Source organism: Sus scrofa, chromosome 1 (assembly GCF_000003025.6).
Source record: "Sus scrofa isolate TJ Tabasco breed Duroc chromosome 1, Sscrofa11.1, whole genome shotgun sequence".
In the NCBI taxonomy this organism is placed as follows: domain Eukaryota; kingdom Metazoa; phylum Chordata; class Mammalia; order Artiodactyla; family Suidae; genus Sus; species Sus scrofa.
In genome coordinates, this window is record NC_010443.5 from 136,310,077 (window position 1) to 136,329,669 (window position 19,593).

At 44.2% G+C, this 19,593-nt stretch overlaps 1 protein-coding gene across 11 annotated transcripts; it reads left to right on the plus strand.

The window, feature by feature from the left end:
- GJD2 (gap junction protein delta 2) lies at positions 683–17,984 on the plus strand. 11 transcript variants are annotated; one of them, XM_021098291.1, is made up of 7 exons: positions 683–862; positions 4,556–4,653; positions 12,439–12,458; positions 12,545–12,650; positions 13,294–13,446; positions 14,213–14,385; positions 15,376–17,984. In XM_021098291.1, the coding sequence occupies exons 6-7, from the start codon at positions 14,315–14,317 to the stop codon at positions 16,268–16,270; spliced, it is 966 nt and encodes a 321-aa protein (XP_020953950.1). In that variant the 5' UTR covers positions 683–862; positions 4,556–4,653; positions 12,439–12,458; positions 12,545–12,650; positions 13,294–13,446; positions 14,213–14,314; the 3' UTR covers positions 16,271–17,984. The 11 variants fall into 11 exon arrangements, with proteins under 11 accessions (XP_020953950.1, XP_020953935.1, XP_020953948.1 ...); XM_021098276.1 differs by lacking the exons at positions 12,439–12,458; positions 12,545–12,650; positions 13,294–13,446 and adding exons at positions 1,845–1,967; positions 9,674–9,764; XM_021098289.1 differs by having other exon boundaries at positions 12,439–12,553.

Below are 19,593 nucleotides of genomic sequence, written 5' to 3' on the forward strand. Positions count from 1 at the left end.
AATGATTCAGGGAAGAATGGGTTAGAGGCCTGCACTAGGGGAGTGACAAAGAGATGAGAAAGGCAGATGCATCTGAGAGCATAGAGAGGCATTTAGCTGCCAAGGATGCTCATCCGAGGGCTGCATAACATTTCTGCCCAAATCCCCCTCACAGGAGCTGGTCTGGAACCTGTGAGAGCAGGGAAGACCTATCTGCAGCACCGTTTTGTCCATTATGAGCTCTGATTCCTGCCAGAGCACCCCTCTGAGGTTACAGCTGGGAGGGAGGTCTGGGGCCAAGGAGTTAGAGCCAACCAGTGGGCAAGGGGAGGCCTTCTCAGCAGAGACTAGCACCTGTAAAAGCAAGGATATGTGGGAGGGGATGGTGCAATGGGGAACTGCATGGGGATCTGGGTGACTGGAGGGTAGGCAGTGTGTGGGAAGAGGACAGGCCATTAAACTAGAGAGGTAGGTACAGGCCAGATCTAAGGAGCTCTCCTTAGGGGCCTGGGTCTGCTCAGGCCACTCATGATGACTGTTCTCTGGCTCCTTCGCCTGCACCCTACTCAGCTGACCAAGTTTGCCCCCAGCCCCAGCTAATGATCATTAGTCCTGAGGCCAGAACAAGCTCCCTCTGCTGGATCATTGAAGGGAAAAATCTGCCCTCGAGAAGGTGGTTAACCTGAGGGGCTGTGCGGGGATATGTCCCAGCTGCTGGTTTCCCTGGTAACTGATGATCCCACCTGACATCAGCGTCAGCTCTCCTATAGATGGTAGCCTCCTCCAGTAGCAGTGAAGGTTGTTGCCACGTCCTGCGGTCCTGCTCGCCACTGCCAGTTGCCACGTACGATGGAGAGTTGCTCCAGGACTCTGTTTTAGACTTGTAAGATACCTTTTCTGATTCACCATTGATATCTCTGTCGCTGTTTCTGGGGCCTCTCTTTGGACTCCAGGCTGGGCAATTTCTGGGCTCGCAGGCCTGCTGAGTGCAGCCCAATAGCTTGCTAATGTCTGGCCTGACCAGAAGGCCATAGAAACCACTGAAAAACTGTCAGTAGGTTGGGTTATTATTGTAATCATATTCCGGGGAAATGCACTTTGAGTAAAAGATGAAGCTATCCTGTGTGACCTATGCATTTATCCAAAATACTATGTTGGACTCTCACCCCCATCCTATCAACACACACACTCAGTACTGACCACACTGTGTATTTCAAAGTAGCTCCTCCTGTGTACCACCTGGAAGGTTCCATGTGTGCATTACAGCCTACCGCCAGTGCATAGGACATTTTAGGAACTCACTTGTGTCCTGGGGCTGGCAAATATGCATGCGAATATATTCAGTGATGGCAAACCCACTCTTCGAAGGGGAGTTTGTTTTGTAAATAGTCAGAAGTCATTGGATTTTTTTTTTTTTTTTTTTTAATGGCTGCATGTGGTATATGGAAGGACCAGAGCCAGAGCTTATGCTGGATCCTCTAACCCACTGCACCAGGTTTGGGATCAAACCTGAGCCTCTACAGTGACTCAAGCTGCTGCAGTGGGATGATTTTTTTTTTTTTTTTTTTTTTTTTTTTTTTTTTTTGTCTTTTTGCCATTTCTTGGGCCACTCCCACGGCATATGGAGGTTCCCAGGCTAGGGGTCCAATTGGAGCTGTAGCTGCCAGCCTACGCCAGAGCCACAGCATGCGGGATCCGAGCCGCGTCTGCAACCTACACCACAGCTCACGGCAATGCCGGATCCTTAACCCACTGAGCAAGCGCAGGGGTCAAACCCGCAACCTCATGGTTCCTAGTCGGATTCGTTAACAACTGTGCCACGACGGGAACTCCTGCAGTGGGATTCTTAACCCATTGCGCCACAGTGAGAACTCCAGAAGCCTTTGCATATTAATGGACAACACATGGAAACCTTCCTACTTGAATGCTGGAGAAGCAAGAGGAACTCGGATCCCAGCTCAAAATTGCCATGAAAGAATGTGATGCAGGTGAACATCATTTTGTCTCCCTCTTTTAAATTCAGACTCATGAAAGTATGTATTACCAGAAGCCACCAATGAAAATAAATTGGGTAATCAAGGTGGCTCATGCAACTCAAAGTAAAAAGCAAGGTGCAAGTTTTCAAGCAATGAGGGTTTTCTTACCTGTTAACAAGGGGCTCTGAAGAGCCTTGGAACTTGAGTTAGGGCACTAAATTTGGAGTAAATTAATATTCTAGGGAGAGAATTTTCATTTATGTCCTCTTTCCAGGGTTCAATTATCAACAGCAGTTTTGATCTCCCTTGTCCTATTTGATAGTTTTACTGTCTTTAAACACTGCTATTTAAAATGAATGGAAAAAAAAATGAATGGGCAAATATCTTTGGAAATGCTTAAATATTAATGTCTCAACATGTTCTTCTTCCTGCAAAGAACCCCACCCTCTACCTGGACTTTGCTGTAGCTCCTGGTGAACTGTAGAACTCAGGCAAAACCTGGATTTCTTTCTTTTTTTTTTTTTTTTTTTTTGTTTGGCTGCGGTGGTGGCATATGGAAATTCCTGGGCCAGGGGCCGAATCTGGGCCACAGCTGCGGTGACACCAGATCCTTAACCCACTGACTGGGCCAGAGAGCGAAAACGAGCAGTGATCTGAGCCACTGCAGTGGCAATACCAGGTTCTTAACCTACTTTGCCACAGTGGGAACTCCAAAATGTGGATTTCAAAGGCAAAAAAAGAGAGCCCTGGCCTCCCTGATTAGAGGACCCACTCTTGCCATTTCTTTAACGTTGCTAGTTTCCTGGAGTTCCCTGGTGGCCTAGTGGGTTAAGTATCCAGCATTGTTACTGCTGTGGCACAGGTTCGATCCCTGGCCTGGGAACTTTCACATGCTATGGGCATGGCCAAAAATAATAAAGTTGCTATGTTCCAAGGGGCTGTCCACTACAATTTGTTTACCATGCCTAAAGATGGGCATTTTGAAATGGACATCAAAATTTGTAATTCAACTAATCATGGAGGTATTATGTTGACCAGGGCCCATTTATTTCCTAACTAAAGATTACGAGTTTGGTATGGTTCCTGAGGAGGTCTCTAGTTCATTTCCCTGAGAGCAGACAGGGTGGAACACTAGAGATGGTTCGTTGGTGGGGCCACACAGTCCCCAAGGGAAGGAAGTTATTACTGAGTGGAACCCGTTAGCAGTGGCAGTGTTGTTTCTAGTTTCCCTCCAACCACTCTTGTCCAGCCCCTTCAAATGATTCTCTTCATCATGCAAAGAAATTGAGCTTCAAAAAAGCCCAGGAGTTCCCATGGTGGCTCAGCAGAAATGAACCCTAATATCCATGAGGATGCAGTTTCTATCCCTGTTTGATCCCTTGCCTTGCTCAGTGGGTTAAGGATCCAGTGTTGCTGTGAGCTGTGGTGTAGGTCACAGAGGCAGTTTGGATCTGACATTGCTGTGGCTGTGGTGTAGGCCAGTGGCTACATCTCCAATTCGACCCCTAGCCTGGGAACCTCCATATGCCATGGGTGCGGCCCTAATGTATTTTAGAAGCCTTCAAAAGCTACACATTAGTTTCAGGGGAAAAGCCACCACCTTTGGTCTGTAAGGCTTCAAAAGCTACACATTAGTTTCAGGGGATGCTTAAACAGACCCCAGCATCCCCTCCTTGCTCAGTGAACCACCTGTGGAGACCTTGCAGTTCTCTGTGCTAATTTCTCCAGTCTCAGGGTCTGCTTACTCCTGTTCCCCCAGCTCAGAAGTTCTTCTTTCCCCCCTTTCCCTGGTTTACTACTATTCTTCTTTTGGATCTCTGCTAAAGAATGTCTTTTACCCCCAGCCCTTCCCCACCAAGTAGTCCAGCCCCTTCCTGCCGCATTCTATACGCAGCTCTGAGAGAGATCTCTAGCCATGTCTACTGATTGCACTTAGCCTGGTTTTAAGGTTAAATATTAGTCCTTGAGATTTGATTAATTAGTATGTCTCTCCCACTTTAAATTCCATGAGGTCAAGGACCATATTGTTTTTCTCACACTTGTATCACCCTGGCCCAGAGCAGGAAATGAATAAATCTTCACTGAACAAACAAATAAATGAGAGGGCCAAGAACTCATATGTACAAAGATGAAATCTAATGGGTTGGTGGAATGTGGTTGTAGAAATGCATATATATACACATGGTAGATAGATGGGCATCTCTGTTGATTTTTAAAAATGTATGTTATAGGAGTTGCTGCTGTGGCTCAGCAAGTTAAGAACCCGAAACTTACTCTCTGAGGATGCAGGTTTGATCCCTGGCCTTGCTCAGTGGGTTAAGGATTCAGATTGTGGCAAGCTGTGGCATAGGGTGCAGATGCAACTTGGATCTGATGTTGCTGTGGCTGTGGTATAGGCTAGCAACTGCAGTTCCAATTCAACCCCTGGCCTGGGAACTTCCATATGCTGCAGGTGCTGCCATAAAAAGAAAAAAATAAAAACAAAGATAAAAATGTATGTTCTGGGAAAGTAAAGGGGTAGGAGAGGACATGACTAGTTAATAATAAAGCATGAGTAGCATGTTATTTATCCATCCTTCTTTCATTTTTTGTTCTTTCAGATGTCACAAGACAGAAAAACTCTATTTTTATTTGAACCGTGGGCACTATAATTTCCCTTGGAAGAACAGTCTTGACTGCAACAACACAGAAGACTATGGTAAGTATTCAAGTTAAGAAATGGGTCCCCTTCCCTCCTCTGCTTCTCTACTCCACCAAGAAAGGGCAGAAAAGTATAGAATAGGCAGGTAGCTTTCTGACCATCTGACCTATTGCAGAGATAAAGCCTAGTGAAATTAAGAAAAAAGTGATTAACTTAGCTCTTAAGTGCTCTTAGGTAATCCTTCCTGTATACCAATTGGTTATTAATGTGAACTATGTGATGAACATTTAAAAATGGAAACCATGCATGTAACTATAGATTATCATAGTAAATGAAGTAAGAAAGAGAAGGACAAATACCATATGATATTACTTATATGTGGAATCTAAAATATGGCATAAATGAACCTATCTACAAAATAGAAACAGACTCAGACATGGAGAATACAAAATATAGTGACTTGTGATTGCCAAGGGGGAGCAGGAAGGAAGGGAGATGAACAGGAAGTTTGGGGTTAGTAGATGCAAACTATTCCATTTAGAATGGATAAGCAATGAGGTCCTACTGTGTGGCACAGGTAACTATATCTGGTCTGGGATAGACCATGATGGAAAAGAATATGAGAAAAGGAATGTACATATATGTATGCCTGGCTCACTTTGCTGTACAGCAGAAATTGGCACAACATTGTAATCGGCTATATTTTAATTTGAAAAAATAAAAATGGAGACCAGTAACAAATGCCTTATGCTCGTCACTGAAACATCTGTATTATATGAAACAAACAGCATAATTGAAGTTTATTGAAAGCAACAGCATATTTGATTTATACTCTCACCTTCATGGAAGACCATCCCAGCTCTGTAGGAAATAGAAAGAATGACTTAATTATTGACATCATATCAGAAATGGTGATGCTGGAAAAAATACACAGACTGTTCTTGTGCTCTGAATAAAAGATGTAATCAGATGCAATCATTTCATTAATACACACATGGCCCTGTAATGGGAATACAGAGGACCAGATGGCCAGGAGTGGACTGAGATGAAATGAGATGGGTGTTTGCAGTTTAGCAACTAACTACTTAGCCTGTATGGATTAAGTACTTACAGAACCACAGGAACACATTTTCAGAATGAAATTCTGGCTTTGTGTCCAGAAGCACCATTCCCAGCACAAGGAGAAAGCCTATTTGACTGGAGTTCTACGGGGCTGTTGTGTCTAAGTAGCTGATAGGGAGTATAACTGCACTTGTGCTCAAATGTGACTGCATATTGAAATCACTTGGAGAGTTTTGTTTTGTTTTAAATACCAATACATGGGGCTCATCTCCAGAAATGCTGGTTTAATTGGTCTGGGTTATAGCATAGGCATAGGGATTTTTCAAAATCCCTCAGGTGATTCTAAAGTGCAGTAAAATTTAAGAACCACTGCATTAGTGCAACTCCTGGATTTCTACAAGTAGGCCCACTTTATAGATCAATAAAAGAAGCACATAGAAGCGTGTGTGGTGTGATTTTGGAGGGCTCCTTGCCCTCCAATAGCTCTTCTCTCCTGTGTCGTGTTTGCAAAACTACCTAGAAAAATTCATTTCTTTGAATGAAGGCTTTGCAACTTAAATGAGGATAATTCCTCTGAGAAGGATAATACATTAAGTGGTTATCAGTTATTAACACCCTGGTGTGCCTGTTTATCGGATTACTTCCTTTATGGTGGTGGATTGAGGGGTGGTGAGTGGGTGAAGCCCAATGATGGGAGGGCCAGAGGTCAACAGGATGTAGATTCAAGGTGAGTTCCAGGGGTGGGAGATGTGACCAAAGGCAGTCTGTAGTCAAGGTGAAAGGATGAGTTTATATCAGAATGAAAAATATTGGTTTGGAGTTCCTGTCTTGGCTCAGAGGATTATGAATCTGACTAACATCCCTGAGGACCCAGGTTCGATCCCTGGCCTTGTTCAGTGGGTTAAGGATCCAGCATTGCCATGAGCTGTGGTGTCGGTGGCAGACACGGCTCGGATCCTGTGTTGCTGTGGCTGTGGCACAGGTCAGCAGCTACAGCTCCGATTAGACCCCTAGCCTGGGAACCTCCATATGCAGCAGGTGCAGCCCTAAAAACCGAAAAAAAAAAAATTGGATAGGGTCCTGAAAGTCCAAGAAGATTGTGAACCAGAACCAAACCCTCATCTGACTGTCAAAATACTGTACCCAGGGAGCTGTACACATGGTGAGTGACAAGTGAGGGGTGGCCCCTTTCCAGTTCCAGAAATAGGAGGCTCTCTGGACCAGATTTGGATGTTGGTGTCCAAGAGAGATCAGAAGGCAGGTAGATGGACAAGAACTGGAAAATCACAGAAGATTTTGGGTTAACAATGCCTGATTTGATAGTCCTGATAAAAAACAGGAACTGGCTAAATTTCAAGAGGTCAAGATACTAGACAACCAAAACATCCCTGTATGATTATGAGAGCAAGGAAGAGCCTTGAAAATCAGCTCCAGATCTCAAAGGAGGTTCCTCTGGGGACGAATGTTATCTTGGCTGTAGATATGAAACAACAGGATGGATTCAACTTTTAGCAGCACACTCTGATGTAGGAAAAGTACAGGAAGGGTGCATATGGGAACTAACATATTCTCCCAGCTAGCAGTTCTGTCAAGGGCAGGTCCTACCCATGTGCATTTCCCCTGCAATTTCAGCTCTTTTATGCAGATTGGAAATAGACACAGCAGGAAGCCCAGTTATATCCCGCCTGGCTGGGACTCTGGCTGGACGGTGACAATGAGAGTGTGAAGAGGAGGGTGCCCAGACCTCAGGCAGGTTCTCCCTGCACTGGAGCTGGGTAACTCTGAATAGTGTTGACTTAAATCTCTTTCTGCATGTTTAATGAGCCCCCCTGGGAAGCTCCTGATGTGAATGGGAATCACAACTTGACATAAACATGAAAGATTATGTGTCAGCAGGGCTGATTTGATTCTTAATGAGTGTTAATTTATTTGCTGTGATTTCACACATCTGCTCTGGCCACAATGTCATATTATGTTAATCCCTGAGATATTACTACACACACATATATTCTCTATGTACAAGGTGGGGAATGGGGAATTTGTGTATGTGATTTTTTTTTTTAAAGGGATACATACCCTTTTATTCAAAAAATTGGAAGGCAGATGTAGATTTCCCTGCTATTTGGATATATAGTCTCTTGAGGCCAAAACATAACTTGGCATTTGTGTCCATGACACTGCAGAACAGGGTTTGTTTCATTGGTCTGTTTTTTTCAGACTAGTTTTGGAGGTAACAGGCTCAGGAGAGTCCTAGGCCACACAGCAAACCACCATATTTAGGGCTACTCATAACTGGCGAGTTGGACAGCTCTGCTCCTGTATGGAATACTGGAATATCACTCTCTAAATTCTGTCTGGACAATGCAAACAAAAAGTATTTCCCTAAACATTTAAGCTGGGGCTTAAACATAGGGAAGGAAACATGTACATGCACAGAAAAAGAAAAATCAGTTTGCAGCAAAAAGGAGTAAATTTCATCTGCCACTTACATTCTTTCAAGTCTCTTAAGACAGGTTGGGTTTGCCCTGTCAAAGGACAATTTGATGGTTTCATTAGGAAACAGATGTATGTAGGCCACTGGGGGAGATAAAGCTTAGTTAATCCTAGCTGCTTGTGAATGAAATGTGGAGGACTTTAACACAGAGACCAATCCCAAACCAAATGCAGTCCCCCTCAAGCCACACAAATCTCAGAGGCTACAGATGCTGGTGCTTCCTTGAGCCGGTGTATCCAGGGCTGTGATCAGCTTTCCGAGGGTGCCTCTCTGGTGCTGCAGCCCAAACTTTGCATGCTCAGCAGCATTCTCCAGGTTAGCTCAGCAGGCCTTCAGACCACAGTGAGTGAGAGGAGCACAAAGTGAGAGCAGGGGGCTGGATGTCAGCAACAAGGCTAGCTAGTGAGGGGTCCAGCTGCCCCAAATGCATAGGGACTTTCACTTAGCAAAGGGAACCTTTTCTTTTCTCGGTCTAAATGTAATTTATGGTCGTGGGGGAGCCAGGACCCACCTATACTCAAAGAACACACAGCTTTCCCAGGTTGAGGAAAAACCTCACTCCTTCAACAAACTAAAAGCTTCCACAATGCTAAAGACACTAAGTGTGTGTATGGAAAGCACTGTGTATAAGGCATGCCTTCTGCTCCCCAAGAGTTTATGGTCCAATAGAAGAGAGGTCAGTGGATTCAGTTTCATTTTTACACCTTAACAAAACTCTTAGAGGGGTTCATTTACCAAATATTTGAAGCTACTAAGCTAACAGGTTCACCTGGGAATCTGATTGAAAAGAGAATCAAAAGGTACAAACCTCCAGTTAGAAGATAAATAAGCACTAGGGATGTAATGTACAACATGATAAATATAATTAACACTGCCAGATGTTATACATGCAAGTTAAGAGAATATGTCCTCAGAGTTCCCGTTGTGGCACAGTGGTTAATGAATCCGACTAGGAACCATGAGGTTGCAGGTTTGGTCCCTGCCCTTGCTCAGTGGGTTAACCATCCGGCGTTGCCATGAGCTATGGTGTGGGTTGCAGATGCGGCTCGGATCCCGCGTTGCTGTGGCTCTGGCGTAGGCCGGTGGCTACAGCTCCGATTCGACCCCTAGCCTGGGAACCTCCATATGCCGCGGGAGCGGCCCAAAGAAATAGCAAAAAGACCAAAAAAAAAAAAAAAAAAGAATATGTCCACAGAGTCCTCATCACCAGAAAACATTTTTTTTCTATTTCCTTTATCTTGTATCTATATGAGACGATGGATGTTCATAAACTTATTGTGATAACTATTTCATGATGTATGTAAGTCAAATCATTATGCTATACACCTTATATGGTGCTGTATGTCAGTTATATCTTAGTAAAACTAGCAGAAATAAAAAGAGAGTACCAAATTTTAAGCACACATAAGGATAAGAGCAAACCCAGATGTAGCTGTGTAGAAAATTGGATTATTCTTGGTAATTCTCCATTCCTTCCCTGTATTAGAATATTTAACTATGTCCTTTGCTATGTGCTTTTAGTTTTTTCCATTTGACATGGAGAATATCTTCCTGATCTGTCAACGGAAATTCCTGTGTGGTGAGACCTGGCTTCATGAAGTCAATAGTCCAGGTATTATTTTCCTTTAGATGCTTTCAGATAGTTCTCTCTCTATCATCCACATCACCTTAATTCCTCCTTCCTTCCTTAAAGGTCACATTTTCCATCTTTTAAAATTACTTGGTCCTCTTCTCCAGGGCTCTTAATAGAATTTTCTTCATAGATTTTTTTTCCTTAGCTACTTGCATGACTTTAGGCACTTAATCTTTGGGCCAATTTTAACATCTGAAACAAGGGGATAGGATTTCCTGATTTCCAGGATTACTTCCAATCTTAATACACATAGAAGTAAATGTTTTCAACTTTTTTATTTTATTAGATCCACTGGTGAGAACTGAATAAAAATGCAGGTACTTAAACCTCACTTCTACAGATTTTAATTTAGATCTGTATCATCTGTATCATACCTGGCATCTGTATTTGCAATGAGCATCCCCAGATGGGCTAATGTACACCAAAGTTTATTCTATGATTTCCATTTTTTTTTAATCCAAAACTATTACTTTAGTAGAGTAGAATGAGTTTTAAATAAAAGTTAAAGAATTTCCCTTTTGGCTAAAATGGGGATCTTTAATCAGAGGGCAATTGAGAGAGTCAGAATCTAGCTGGTTGAGACAATGTGCTGAGGAAACTCAGAGATGCCCAGCTCTACACAGAACCTTTTCAAATTGTTACAGCACTGTTGGGGCAATTAATTAATTGAAAGTGACTGGCCCTCAAGAAAAGGAAATACATAAAAAAGAATGAAATGTTGCCATTCGCAGCAACATAGATGGACTTGGAGAGCATTATGCTAAGTGAAATAAGTCAGACAAAGACAGATACTGTATGATATCACTTATATTGGAATCTAAAAAATATGACAAGCCAGTGACTATAACAAGAAAGAAGCAGACTCACATAGAGAAGAAACTGGTGGTTACCAGTAGGGAGAGGGAATTGGAGGGCAACATGGGACAGGGGATTAAGAGGTACAAGCTAGTAGGTAAGCTACAAGGATATATTGTACAATACAGGGAATATAGTCAATAGTTTATAATAACTATAAGTGGAGTATAACCTTTAAAAATTATAGATCATTTTATTGTATACCCATAACTTATATAATAGTGTATATCAACTCTAGTTCAATGAAAAATGTTTAAAAAGATAGAGGAAACAATGTAGTGAAATAAAATAACTTATGAATGATTAAAAAAATAAAAACAGGAGTTCCTGTTGTGGTTCAGTGGTTAACGAATCCGACTAGGAACCATGAGGTTGCGGGTTCGATCCCTGGCCTTGCTCAGTGGGTTAAAGATCCAGCCTTGCCGTGAGCTGTGGTGTAGGTTGCAGATGTGGCTCGGATCCTGCGTTGCTGTGGCTGTGGTGTAGGTTGGCTACAGCTCGGATTAGACCCCTAGCCTGGGAACGTCCATATGCCGCAGGAGCAGCCCAAGAAATGGCAAAAATAAATAAATAAATAAAAATAAAAACAGTTCATTGTTTTCAAAGGGTAGTAGTAAGAATAAAGTTTTTAATATAAAAACAGACTACCAAATCTAATGAGTTTTAAAATATAATTTCTATATAGGTATTTTGTGTGTTTACACATGTGTTGTATACACAGGTGTTCATATGTTGAATTTTTGTCATGTTAATGTATATTTTAAAATAGTAAACTAGGAGTTCCCATTGTGATGCAGTGGTTAACGAATCTGACTAGGAACCACGAGGTTGTGGGTTCGGTCCCTGGCCTTGCTCAGTGGGTTAAGGATCTGGTGTTGCCATGAGCTGTGGTGTAGGTTGCAGACCAGCTCAGATCTAGCGTTGCTATGGCTGTGGTGTAGGCCGGCGGCTACAGCTCTGATTAGACCCCTAGCCTGGGAACCCCCATATGCCGAGGGAGCGGCCCTAGAAAAGGCAAAAAGACAATAAAATAAAATAAAATAGTAAACTAATGATCAATAATTTAGTTATAGCCTAATGCCTCAAAATTGCGCTGTGAGAACATTCAAAATGACTTTCCTGCAATCTGTGTCCTTAAGACCACCATCTTTAAGGGTTTGGGAAAGCCACATAATGAGTTTGAATCGTGCAGTCTATTTTGGGATATTTAAATATGTGAAACAGATTTCTCTTGGGACTTTCTCTTTCATTCACTCCTTGTCTGAAATCCTTCACTTCAAAGAATCTACCAGAGAAGGAGGGAAAATAGGGAGCCAGGGCCTAAGGGAGCAGGCAGCAAGTTTGAGAAAACATGCCAAGTCTGAGTTGGGGGATCACCATCTGGAGGTGGATTTTTTTTTTTTTTTTTTTAAAAGGGCCTCATCCGAGGCATATGGAGGTTCCCAGGCTAGGGGTCCAATCAGAGCTGTAGCCACCAGCCTACACCACAGCTATAGCAATGCCAGATCCAAGCTGAGTCTGTGACCTACACCATAGCTCACAGCAATGCCAGATCCTTAACCACTGAGCAAGGCCAGGGATCGAACCTGCTTCCTTAGGGATACTAGTCAGATTTGTTTCTGCTGAGCCACGACAGGAACTCCTGGAGGTGGATTAGATCACAGGATATCCAACTATTCCCATTTTTGCACCCCCTCTCTACCCAGCAGGAAATATGGAGCACCTGCCATAGCCCTAATGTTCCCTTTACACCCTATATCTTTCTCTATTTTCAATGGACTCTTTTGCTCCTTTGCAGGGAGAAACTGCTTCCTTGGGGTAAGGGTGTCAGGGATCTCACTGACCCCACTTCTCTCTCACTCTCATTGAAGCTTGAGTTGTGCCTTTAAACGTATTTTATGCAGAGGTGCATGGTGAGTGGACTCAAGCCTCTGCTCTGTAACCCTCTTCCCAGTCCCCGTGTCACCAGCTACCCACCCATCTTGGGTCTAGAACTGAAGGACCATTAAGGTATGGCTTGTGTATGTGCTATGATCCCTGTGGATAATTAAGGCTACATTACCTGTCTAGAATAAGTCAGCAACTCTTTCATAGTTGTATTTTTTAAAGGGTGGGAACCCCTTAACCATTGTGCTTTGGGTACATATATATGATACACTCCCAACTATTGTGTTTCCTAATATCTGTCCCTTGAGCTAATCGGCAGCCTGGTGTGATTGTTTCAATTTTCTAGCGACCAGTTAAGCAGTTGCTCTCCATAGAACTGACAGCAAAATGTAAATTTAAAAACAGAAAGCAGAATCTGCTGGTTGAGGGGGGAGAATTCTGAGGCCAAAAAAACCAGGTGGGGTGAGATTGTGAATTCTAGCTAGTTGAGTAATTGGCCTCCTTAAATTCAGATTAGATCACGGTTTACTTGAGAAGTAAATACCCCTAAATAAATAAATAAATACGCGATAGACATTAAGAACAGCACATCGTCTGGTTTGCGCTGGGGAAGCGAATCTTAACCATGGCCACTCGCTCGCTCACGTTAGGCACCTTTTTAGTACAGTCTTGTGCTCAGACCCCAGTCCTTAGAGGCAGCTTCATACCTACATTTAAGTTTCAGTCTAAATGGACTCTCATCAATCTTTCCTCACCTCTTCATCAGATCCATAGAGGCAAAGACCGCAGACTCACTCTTAGTCCTCTCCAAGGGATATGGAAAAGCGTCTTACAGTTGCCCCCATTCTCCTCCCACCCAACCAGCATCTCCGTTTAAAGAGGGCTTTTCAGTAGTACCCCCAAAGACAAAAAGGAAAAGGTGAGGGATGCAGCGACAGACGCTAAACTACCTGCTCACGCCCCTCCCCACTCTCCCACGCGTCTGCTCCCGGCTGCCCCTTCTCCTGCCCGGGGCTAGTGGTCAGGTGAGGTTACCTGCGCGTCCGGAGAAGCCCCGAGGGGCGCTGTGATCCATCCTCTCGAAGTCGCCCCACTCCCCGCCAGGGCCCCAGGACTCTTGCCCCCCTCTCTCCCAGCGCGCGTCCCCTGCCCCTCGGGCCCCGGCACGCAGCGACAGCCGCACGCCGCGCTCGTCTCCCCTCCGCCGACCTGGCGTGACGCAGGCGGAGACTACTTAAGGCCGGATTAGAGGCGGCGGCCGAGGATTCCCGAGCCCTGCAGCCAGCTCCGCGCGCTCCGCCCCGGCTTCGCAGGCGGCAGCGCGGGAGCGCCCGGTGCCTGCTGAAGTGCTAGGCGCGGGGGCTTGTGCCCGGACCCTTCCTCGGCTCCCAACCCCCCGGGGGTGAGTGCAGCCCAAAGACCTCCCCCGGGCGGGCGAGAGCTAGCGGACCTGCACGCGGCCACCCCCGTTCCGCTCCGCCCCGTCCCTTGCCCGGGCATCCATGGGCTCCAGACCTGACCCCCGGACGGCGCGAGAGGTTCGTGCCTGATATCCAGACTGCGCCAGCTGCCCATCAGTCGGGCGCGCTTGGGTTTCCTTCACCATCTCCCTCTTTTAAGTACGATAAAAGGGAGAGGGGAATAGTGGAATTTTTAAATTTTTTGTTTGATTCTTTCATTGGGAGGCAATTCGCTCCTACTTGGGTGGTGCGGCCCGGGGAGGGGCCAGGAGCGGGAACGTGCCCTGCGCTGCCCAGTCTTTGTCTGCTGCCTCCGGATGCACAGCGATGGGGGAATGGACCATCTTGGAGAGGCTGCTGGAAGCCGCGGTGCAGCAGCACTCCACTATGATCGGGAGGTAAGGGCGCCGAGCCGGCTGTCAGCGGGACCCGTCGGGCGGTCCCCGGGAGTCCTTTCTAACGTCCAGACAGAGCCCCAGCAGCCCCCAGACCACCCTCTGCCTCCTTCCCGTCATCCTTGGTCCACGCGCTTGTGTTCCTGTCATTTAGGGATTGCCTAATGCCCAGTGATGTTCCCCTCCTCCAGCTGCTCCTCATCAGCTATCCATCCCTCCCCTATGAAACATTACCAGGGGAATCACTCTTCTCCTATTAGCAAAAGAGTTACTGGCTCAGTCGTGGTTCCCCCACTCTCCGCAGTCAGAGCCAATCTTCATCGGATTCCCTAAATAGAATCTACAAAGAAGGCAGGGTTGTGTTTGGACAGAGAAGGACAAATGGGGAGATGGATTTGCTCTTCGGAGCAGATGTATCTTTTCCCAACAAATATTTATTAAGCTAGACTGATTTGCCTGTTAAAACTGTGCTAGCAACCCACACGTGCAACTGATAACTGTCTTCATATATATTCACATATATATGTGTATATATATTCATAGCTATCTGTCTATATAAAACATTAAGTTCAATTTCATATTGAGAAACTAAATATACACTTGGAGTAGTTATATACATATTATGTGTGTAGACTATGAAACATGTGCTCTCTGTGTTCAGCTCTTCTGGATGCATTTGCCATATCCAGAGTGAAGGTGTGTTTTGTGCCTCTGTACATTCCATATACAGATGAAATTGATCTGTTGCAAATACACCATGTCCAGTGTATGGAGTTGCACATACTTGAGATCCATGTAAAATGAAGTGTTCCCAGTCTACCAACAACCAGCAGAGAGGAAAGAGTCAAAAAGGCTTGCTGGATTCCTAGTTCAGTACCACTTAGAATGGATAGCTCCCCAGTCAATGTCAGAGCTGGGAAGGGAGGAGCGGGGTTTCTTAAGTCAGTGACTCAGCCCCTGAGAACCTCTCTTCCTCCCTTTTCCCCTGCTCAGGATCCTGTTGACTGTGGTGGTGATCTTCCGGATCCTCATTGTGGCCATTGTGGGGGAGACGGTGTACGATGATGAGCAGACCATGTTTGTGTGCAACACCCTGCAGCCCGGCTGTAACCAGGCCTGCTATGACCGCGCCTTTCCCATCTCCCACATACGTTACTGGGTCTTCCAGATCATAATGGTGTGTACCCCCAGTCTCTGCTTCATCACTTACTCTGTGCACCAGTCTGCCAAGCAGCGAGAACGCCGCTACTCTACTGTCTTCCTGGCCCTGGACAGAGACCCCCCTGAATCCATGGGGGGTCCTGGAGGAACTGGGGGTGGGGGCAGTGGTGGTGGCAAACGAGAAGATAAGAAGTTGCAAAATGCTATTGTCAATGGGGTGCTGCAGAACACAGAGAACACCAGCAAGGAGACGGAGCCAGATTGTTTAGAGGTTAAGGAGCTGACCCCACACCCATCAGGGCTGCGCACTGCAGCTCGATCCAAGCTCCGAAGGCAGGAAGGCATCTCCCGCTTCTACATTATCCAAGTGGTATTCCGAAATGCCCTGGAGATTGGGTTTCTGGTGGGCCAATACTTTCTCTATGGCTTCAGTGTTCCAGGGTTGTATGAGTGTGACCGCTACCCCTGCATCAAGGAGGTGGAATGTTATGTGTCCCGGCCTACCGAGAAGACTGTCTTTCTAGTGTTTATGTTTGCTGTGAGCGGCATCTGTGTTGTACTCAACCTGGCTGAACTCAACCACCTGGGATGGCGCAAGATAAAGCTGGCCGTGAGAGGGGCCCAGGCCAAGAGGAAGTCAGTCTATGAGATCCGCAATAAGGACCTGCCCCGGGTCAGTGTTCCCAATTTTGGCAGGACTCAGTCCAGTGACTCTGCCTATGTGTGAAGGGGCAAGTTTAGGGAAGGCCTGGGGGATGACAAGCAGCCCCAAGGCAGATGATTGCTTGGGAGTGTCTCTATCTGCTCTTATTTATGTGACAGTCATCACTGAGATGTAGAGTGTGGTTGGTTAAGAGAAGATCTTGCATCAGTGGGAGAGGAGAGAAAGTAGAACCATTACCACATCATGTCGCTGGTTCCAGAGACAGTTGGGTAGAGTGATGTGATGGATGCATTGGACTTCATTGGGACCTTTTCTTTTGTGGTTCAGTTTGATCCTGATCATAGTGGACTTGCACAGCTACCAAGTAGACTTAGCTCTGCTAAGCTCTGTATTCTGGTGAATGGCATGAGTCAAATATTTCATTGGTACAAAATTTACGACCTTTCTCAACACATCCCATCATCCTGGGCTGCAGGACAAACATTCCTGAGGCATCCTTCAAGGACCTCCCTCATCAGCATGTCCCTCTCCCTCAACCCAAGATAGCATGCCAGCTTTTTTCTCAATCTGGCCTTATGGTAGACCTAATATGGTTTATCTGAAAGCAAGAGGGTTCCATGGGGTGCTTTTCGAAGAATGGCCAGGGCAGAAGTTTGCATCATAGCCCCATCTGACCGGCCCTTATTCATTATGAAAACCTTCGGAATGTCTCAATATTTCCAGTTTTTTAACTCAAACTGCACTGGTGCTGTTTATTAGGGGCAGGGGATGGGTGGGTGGGAGGGAATTGCAATATGCAACTACAACACTCCTGTGGGTTGGTTGTTGCACTGTTAGGCATGTGGTTATGAGCTTTGGGATATTTCTGCCTTGCAGCTTGTGGACTTTGGACAGCATTAAAAATATTTTTGTTGTTGTTAATATCAAGGGTGTCTACCCGAGCCACAGAATTTCTAACTGGTGTATTTCACTTGTTTTCTTGTATGGTTTTGTTGCACAACACAGCTGCACTTCATTTTGCCATGGTTTGAATTTACCTGTGTGCTCACACCAGAGACCTTAATCAGCCCATGTCAATCCTGATTTATTATTTTATCAGTTATTTTTGAAACACACATAATCACCGGCTAAGAAATCTGAAAATAAACACTATTGGCTAACATGTGTTTACGGATGCTTATTTGAGACATATACCAAAGGTTCAAAAACCTATTGCTTTGGACTGTGAATATATTTCCTTCTCTTTGCTCTTATTTATTTAAGTGCCATACTGTACCTTTCATATCCACTGTGTATTTAGTTAAAGCATTGGCCAAGAGTAGTATTTGGATAATGTGCTTTTATGAAGCTTTCTGTTTCCTTTGCATCATCATTATGATTTTTTTTTTGGTTTAGATATGGATATGGTGTAATACAAACCTAAAGATTTGTTTAAAATAAAGTTCTTGCCTTTTTTTTAATGGGGAGAGTCTGCAATTTTCTATTTTTTATTGGGGTTCTGTTTATTTAAATATATGTTTAAAATGTTTTGTTATATATTCAAAAAACCAGAACTTTGGGGCAGGAAGTTAGGGATGGATGAATATTATTTGAGGGATGACTGATAAAATCCAGCCACCAGCAGATAAGAAGAGGCTGGTACATTTTGTGAATGTTTTGAAGAGTGTGAAGAGGTATTCAAATAGTAGTATTTACTAACTCATTTTCATTTTAGCACAAGATTTCTCTGCCTGTCTAAGGATGTTTCTTACAATAAAATGTCAATGCTGTAACATAATAGTTTATTCCAAGAGTGGAGTTATTTTTTTTCCCTTTCCACCTTACTTTCCTTCTATCAGCTGTCATTTTTGGCAGCATGTTGTGCTCTGTTTCATCTCTTTAAGGCCTCATGTTTAAGTGATGTTAACCCAGTAGTCAAACAGAACCCTCTAAACCAACACCGTCCGATATAACTTTGTATAATGATGGAAACTTCCACTATGTTTCCTGCTCAATATGGCAATGACTGTTGAGCTCTTAAAAAGTGGCTATTGCCACATTAGAAGAACTGAATTTCTAATTTTATTTAATTTTAATTAATTTAAATAGCAAGTTATGGTTAATTGCTACTGTACCATACAGCATAATTCCAGACTTTTAATCAAGCATTTCTTAGTGAATTCTTTCAAAGAAGACTGATCCTTTGCTTATACATCATACAATATTACTTTTCAGCCACACATTTTACTATCATTTTTGGCATTTTCTGTCTACAGGTGGTCCCAGTAGTTCAGGAGACTAATGCTTTTCCTCACTTCTTAAATGCTAGTCACCTTTTCATTCCAGTGCACACTTAGTCTGAATATTGCAAAGCAAGGTGGAATTTCCTGCATGACAGTTTTTCAAACACAGTTGTTGCATCCTTTAACTATGGCAGTGCAGATGCCAATTTTAGAGTGAAAATATCTTTATTTCAATCTATAGGTTTCCATCCGAAGTATAAATAGGCAGTTGAAAATGATTCTTCTTGAGTAAAGAAGCAGATCCTCCACTGTCTTGTGTTTGGTGAGCTAAAAATGTTTTAAGGCACCTTCCAGAGTTGGAGGAAGAGTGTTGCTTGAGAGCTCTTAGCATATGCTTGGGTGTGAAACAAGTAGGAATCTGTGTGGAAAACAAGGGCTGTTGTATTTATGCCATGAAGTGAGATTGGAAGAACGATAGTGTTTCCTGGTAGAAATGCATCTCATAACAGTGGGGCTGATCTATTTCAGTCCTTCGATGTTTCCAAACACCCACAAATGGCAAGATTATTAATTCACATGTCGATAGTGGAGAAGGGAACACTCCTTCCTCTTGGCACAGAGAGTCAGCCTTTAGAATGACTGATATGTGTCAGTCTGATTCCTTTGCTTTCTATGGAATGAAGGAAATACTGATGATTTGATGGTTTGTATAGCTATGTGGTGGATGTGACCTTAATCTGTACTTTGCGAGAAGATAGCACCAGTCTATTCTCTTACCTTTTAGAGACTCTTGGTGAACTTCAGGTCCTTTTGGCCTGTGTGTGCCTGTGTGGGTGTGTGCATGTGTGCACATGCACATTGCACACCATGGGGTGTGGGCTATTAATGTGTGAACTGGCTTTAAATATTTGAAGAATATCCTGGAGAGACAAGTTAAAGCTGAAAGTACAGAATATGTCATTTTTTAAGTCCTCAAATATTTAAATTTAAAGAGTTAATAAATATAAGAGATAACAGTTGTACTCTCTAATCTCTTAGAACAGAGGAAAAGGTCTGGATTTAAAATCAAGGGTGTGGGAGGTTAAGAAAGCACTGTTGTGGTCCATGTGCAGGTTGGAAAAGAATTCCCAGACTCAGAGCAGGGTGATGAATAGATCAGTTTTA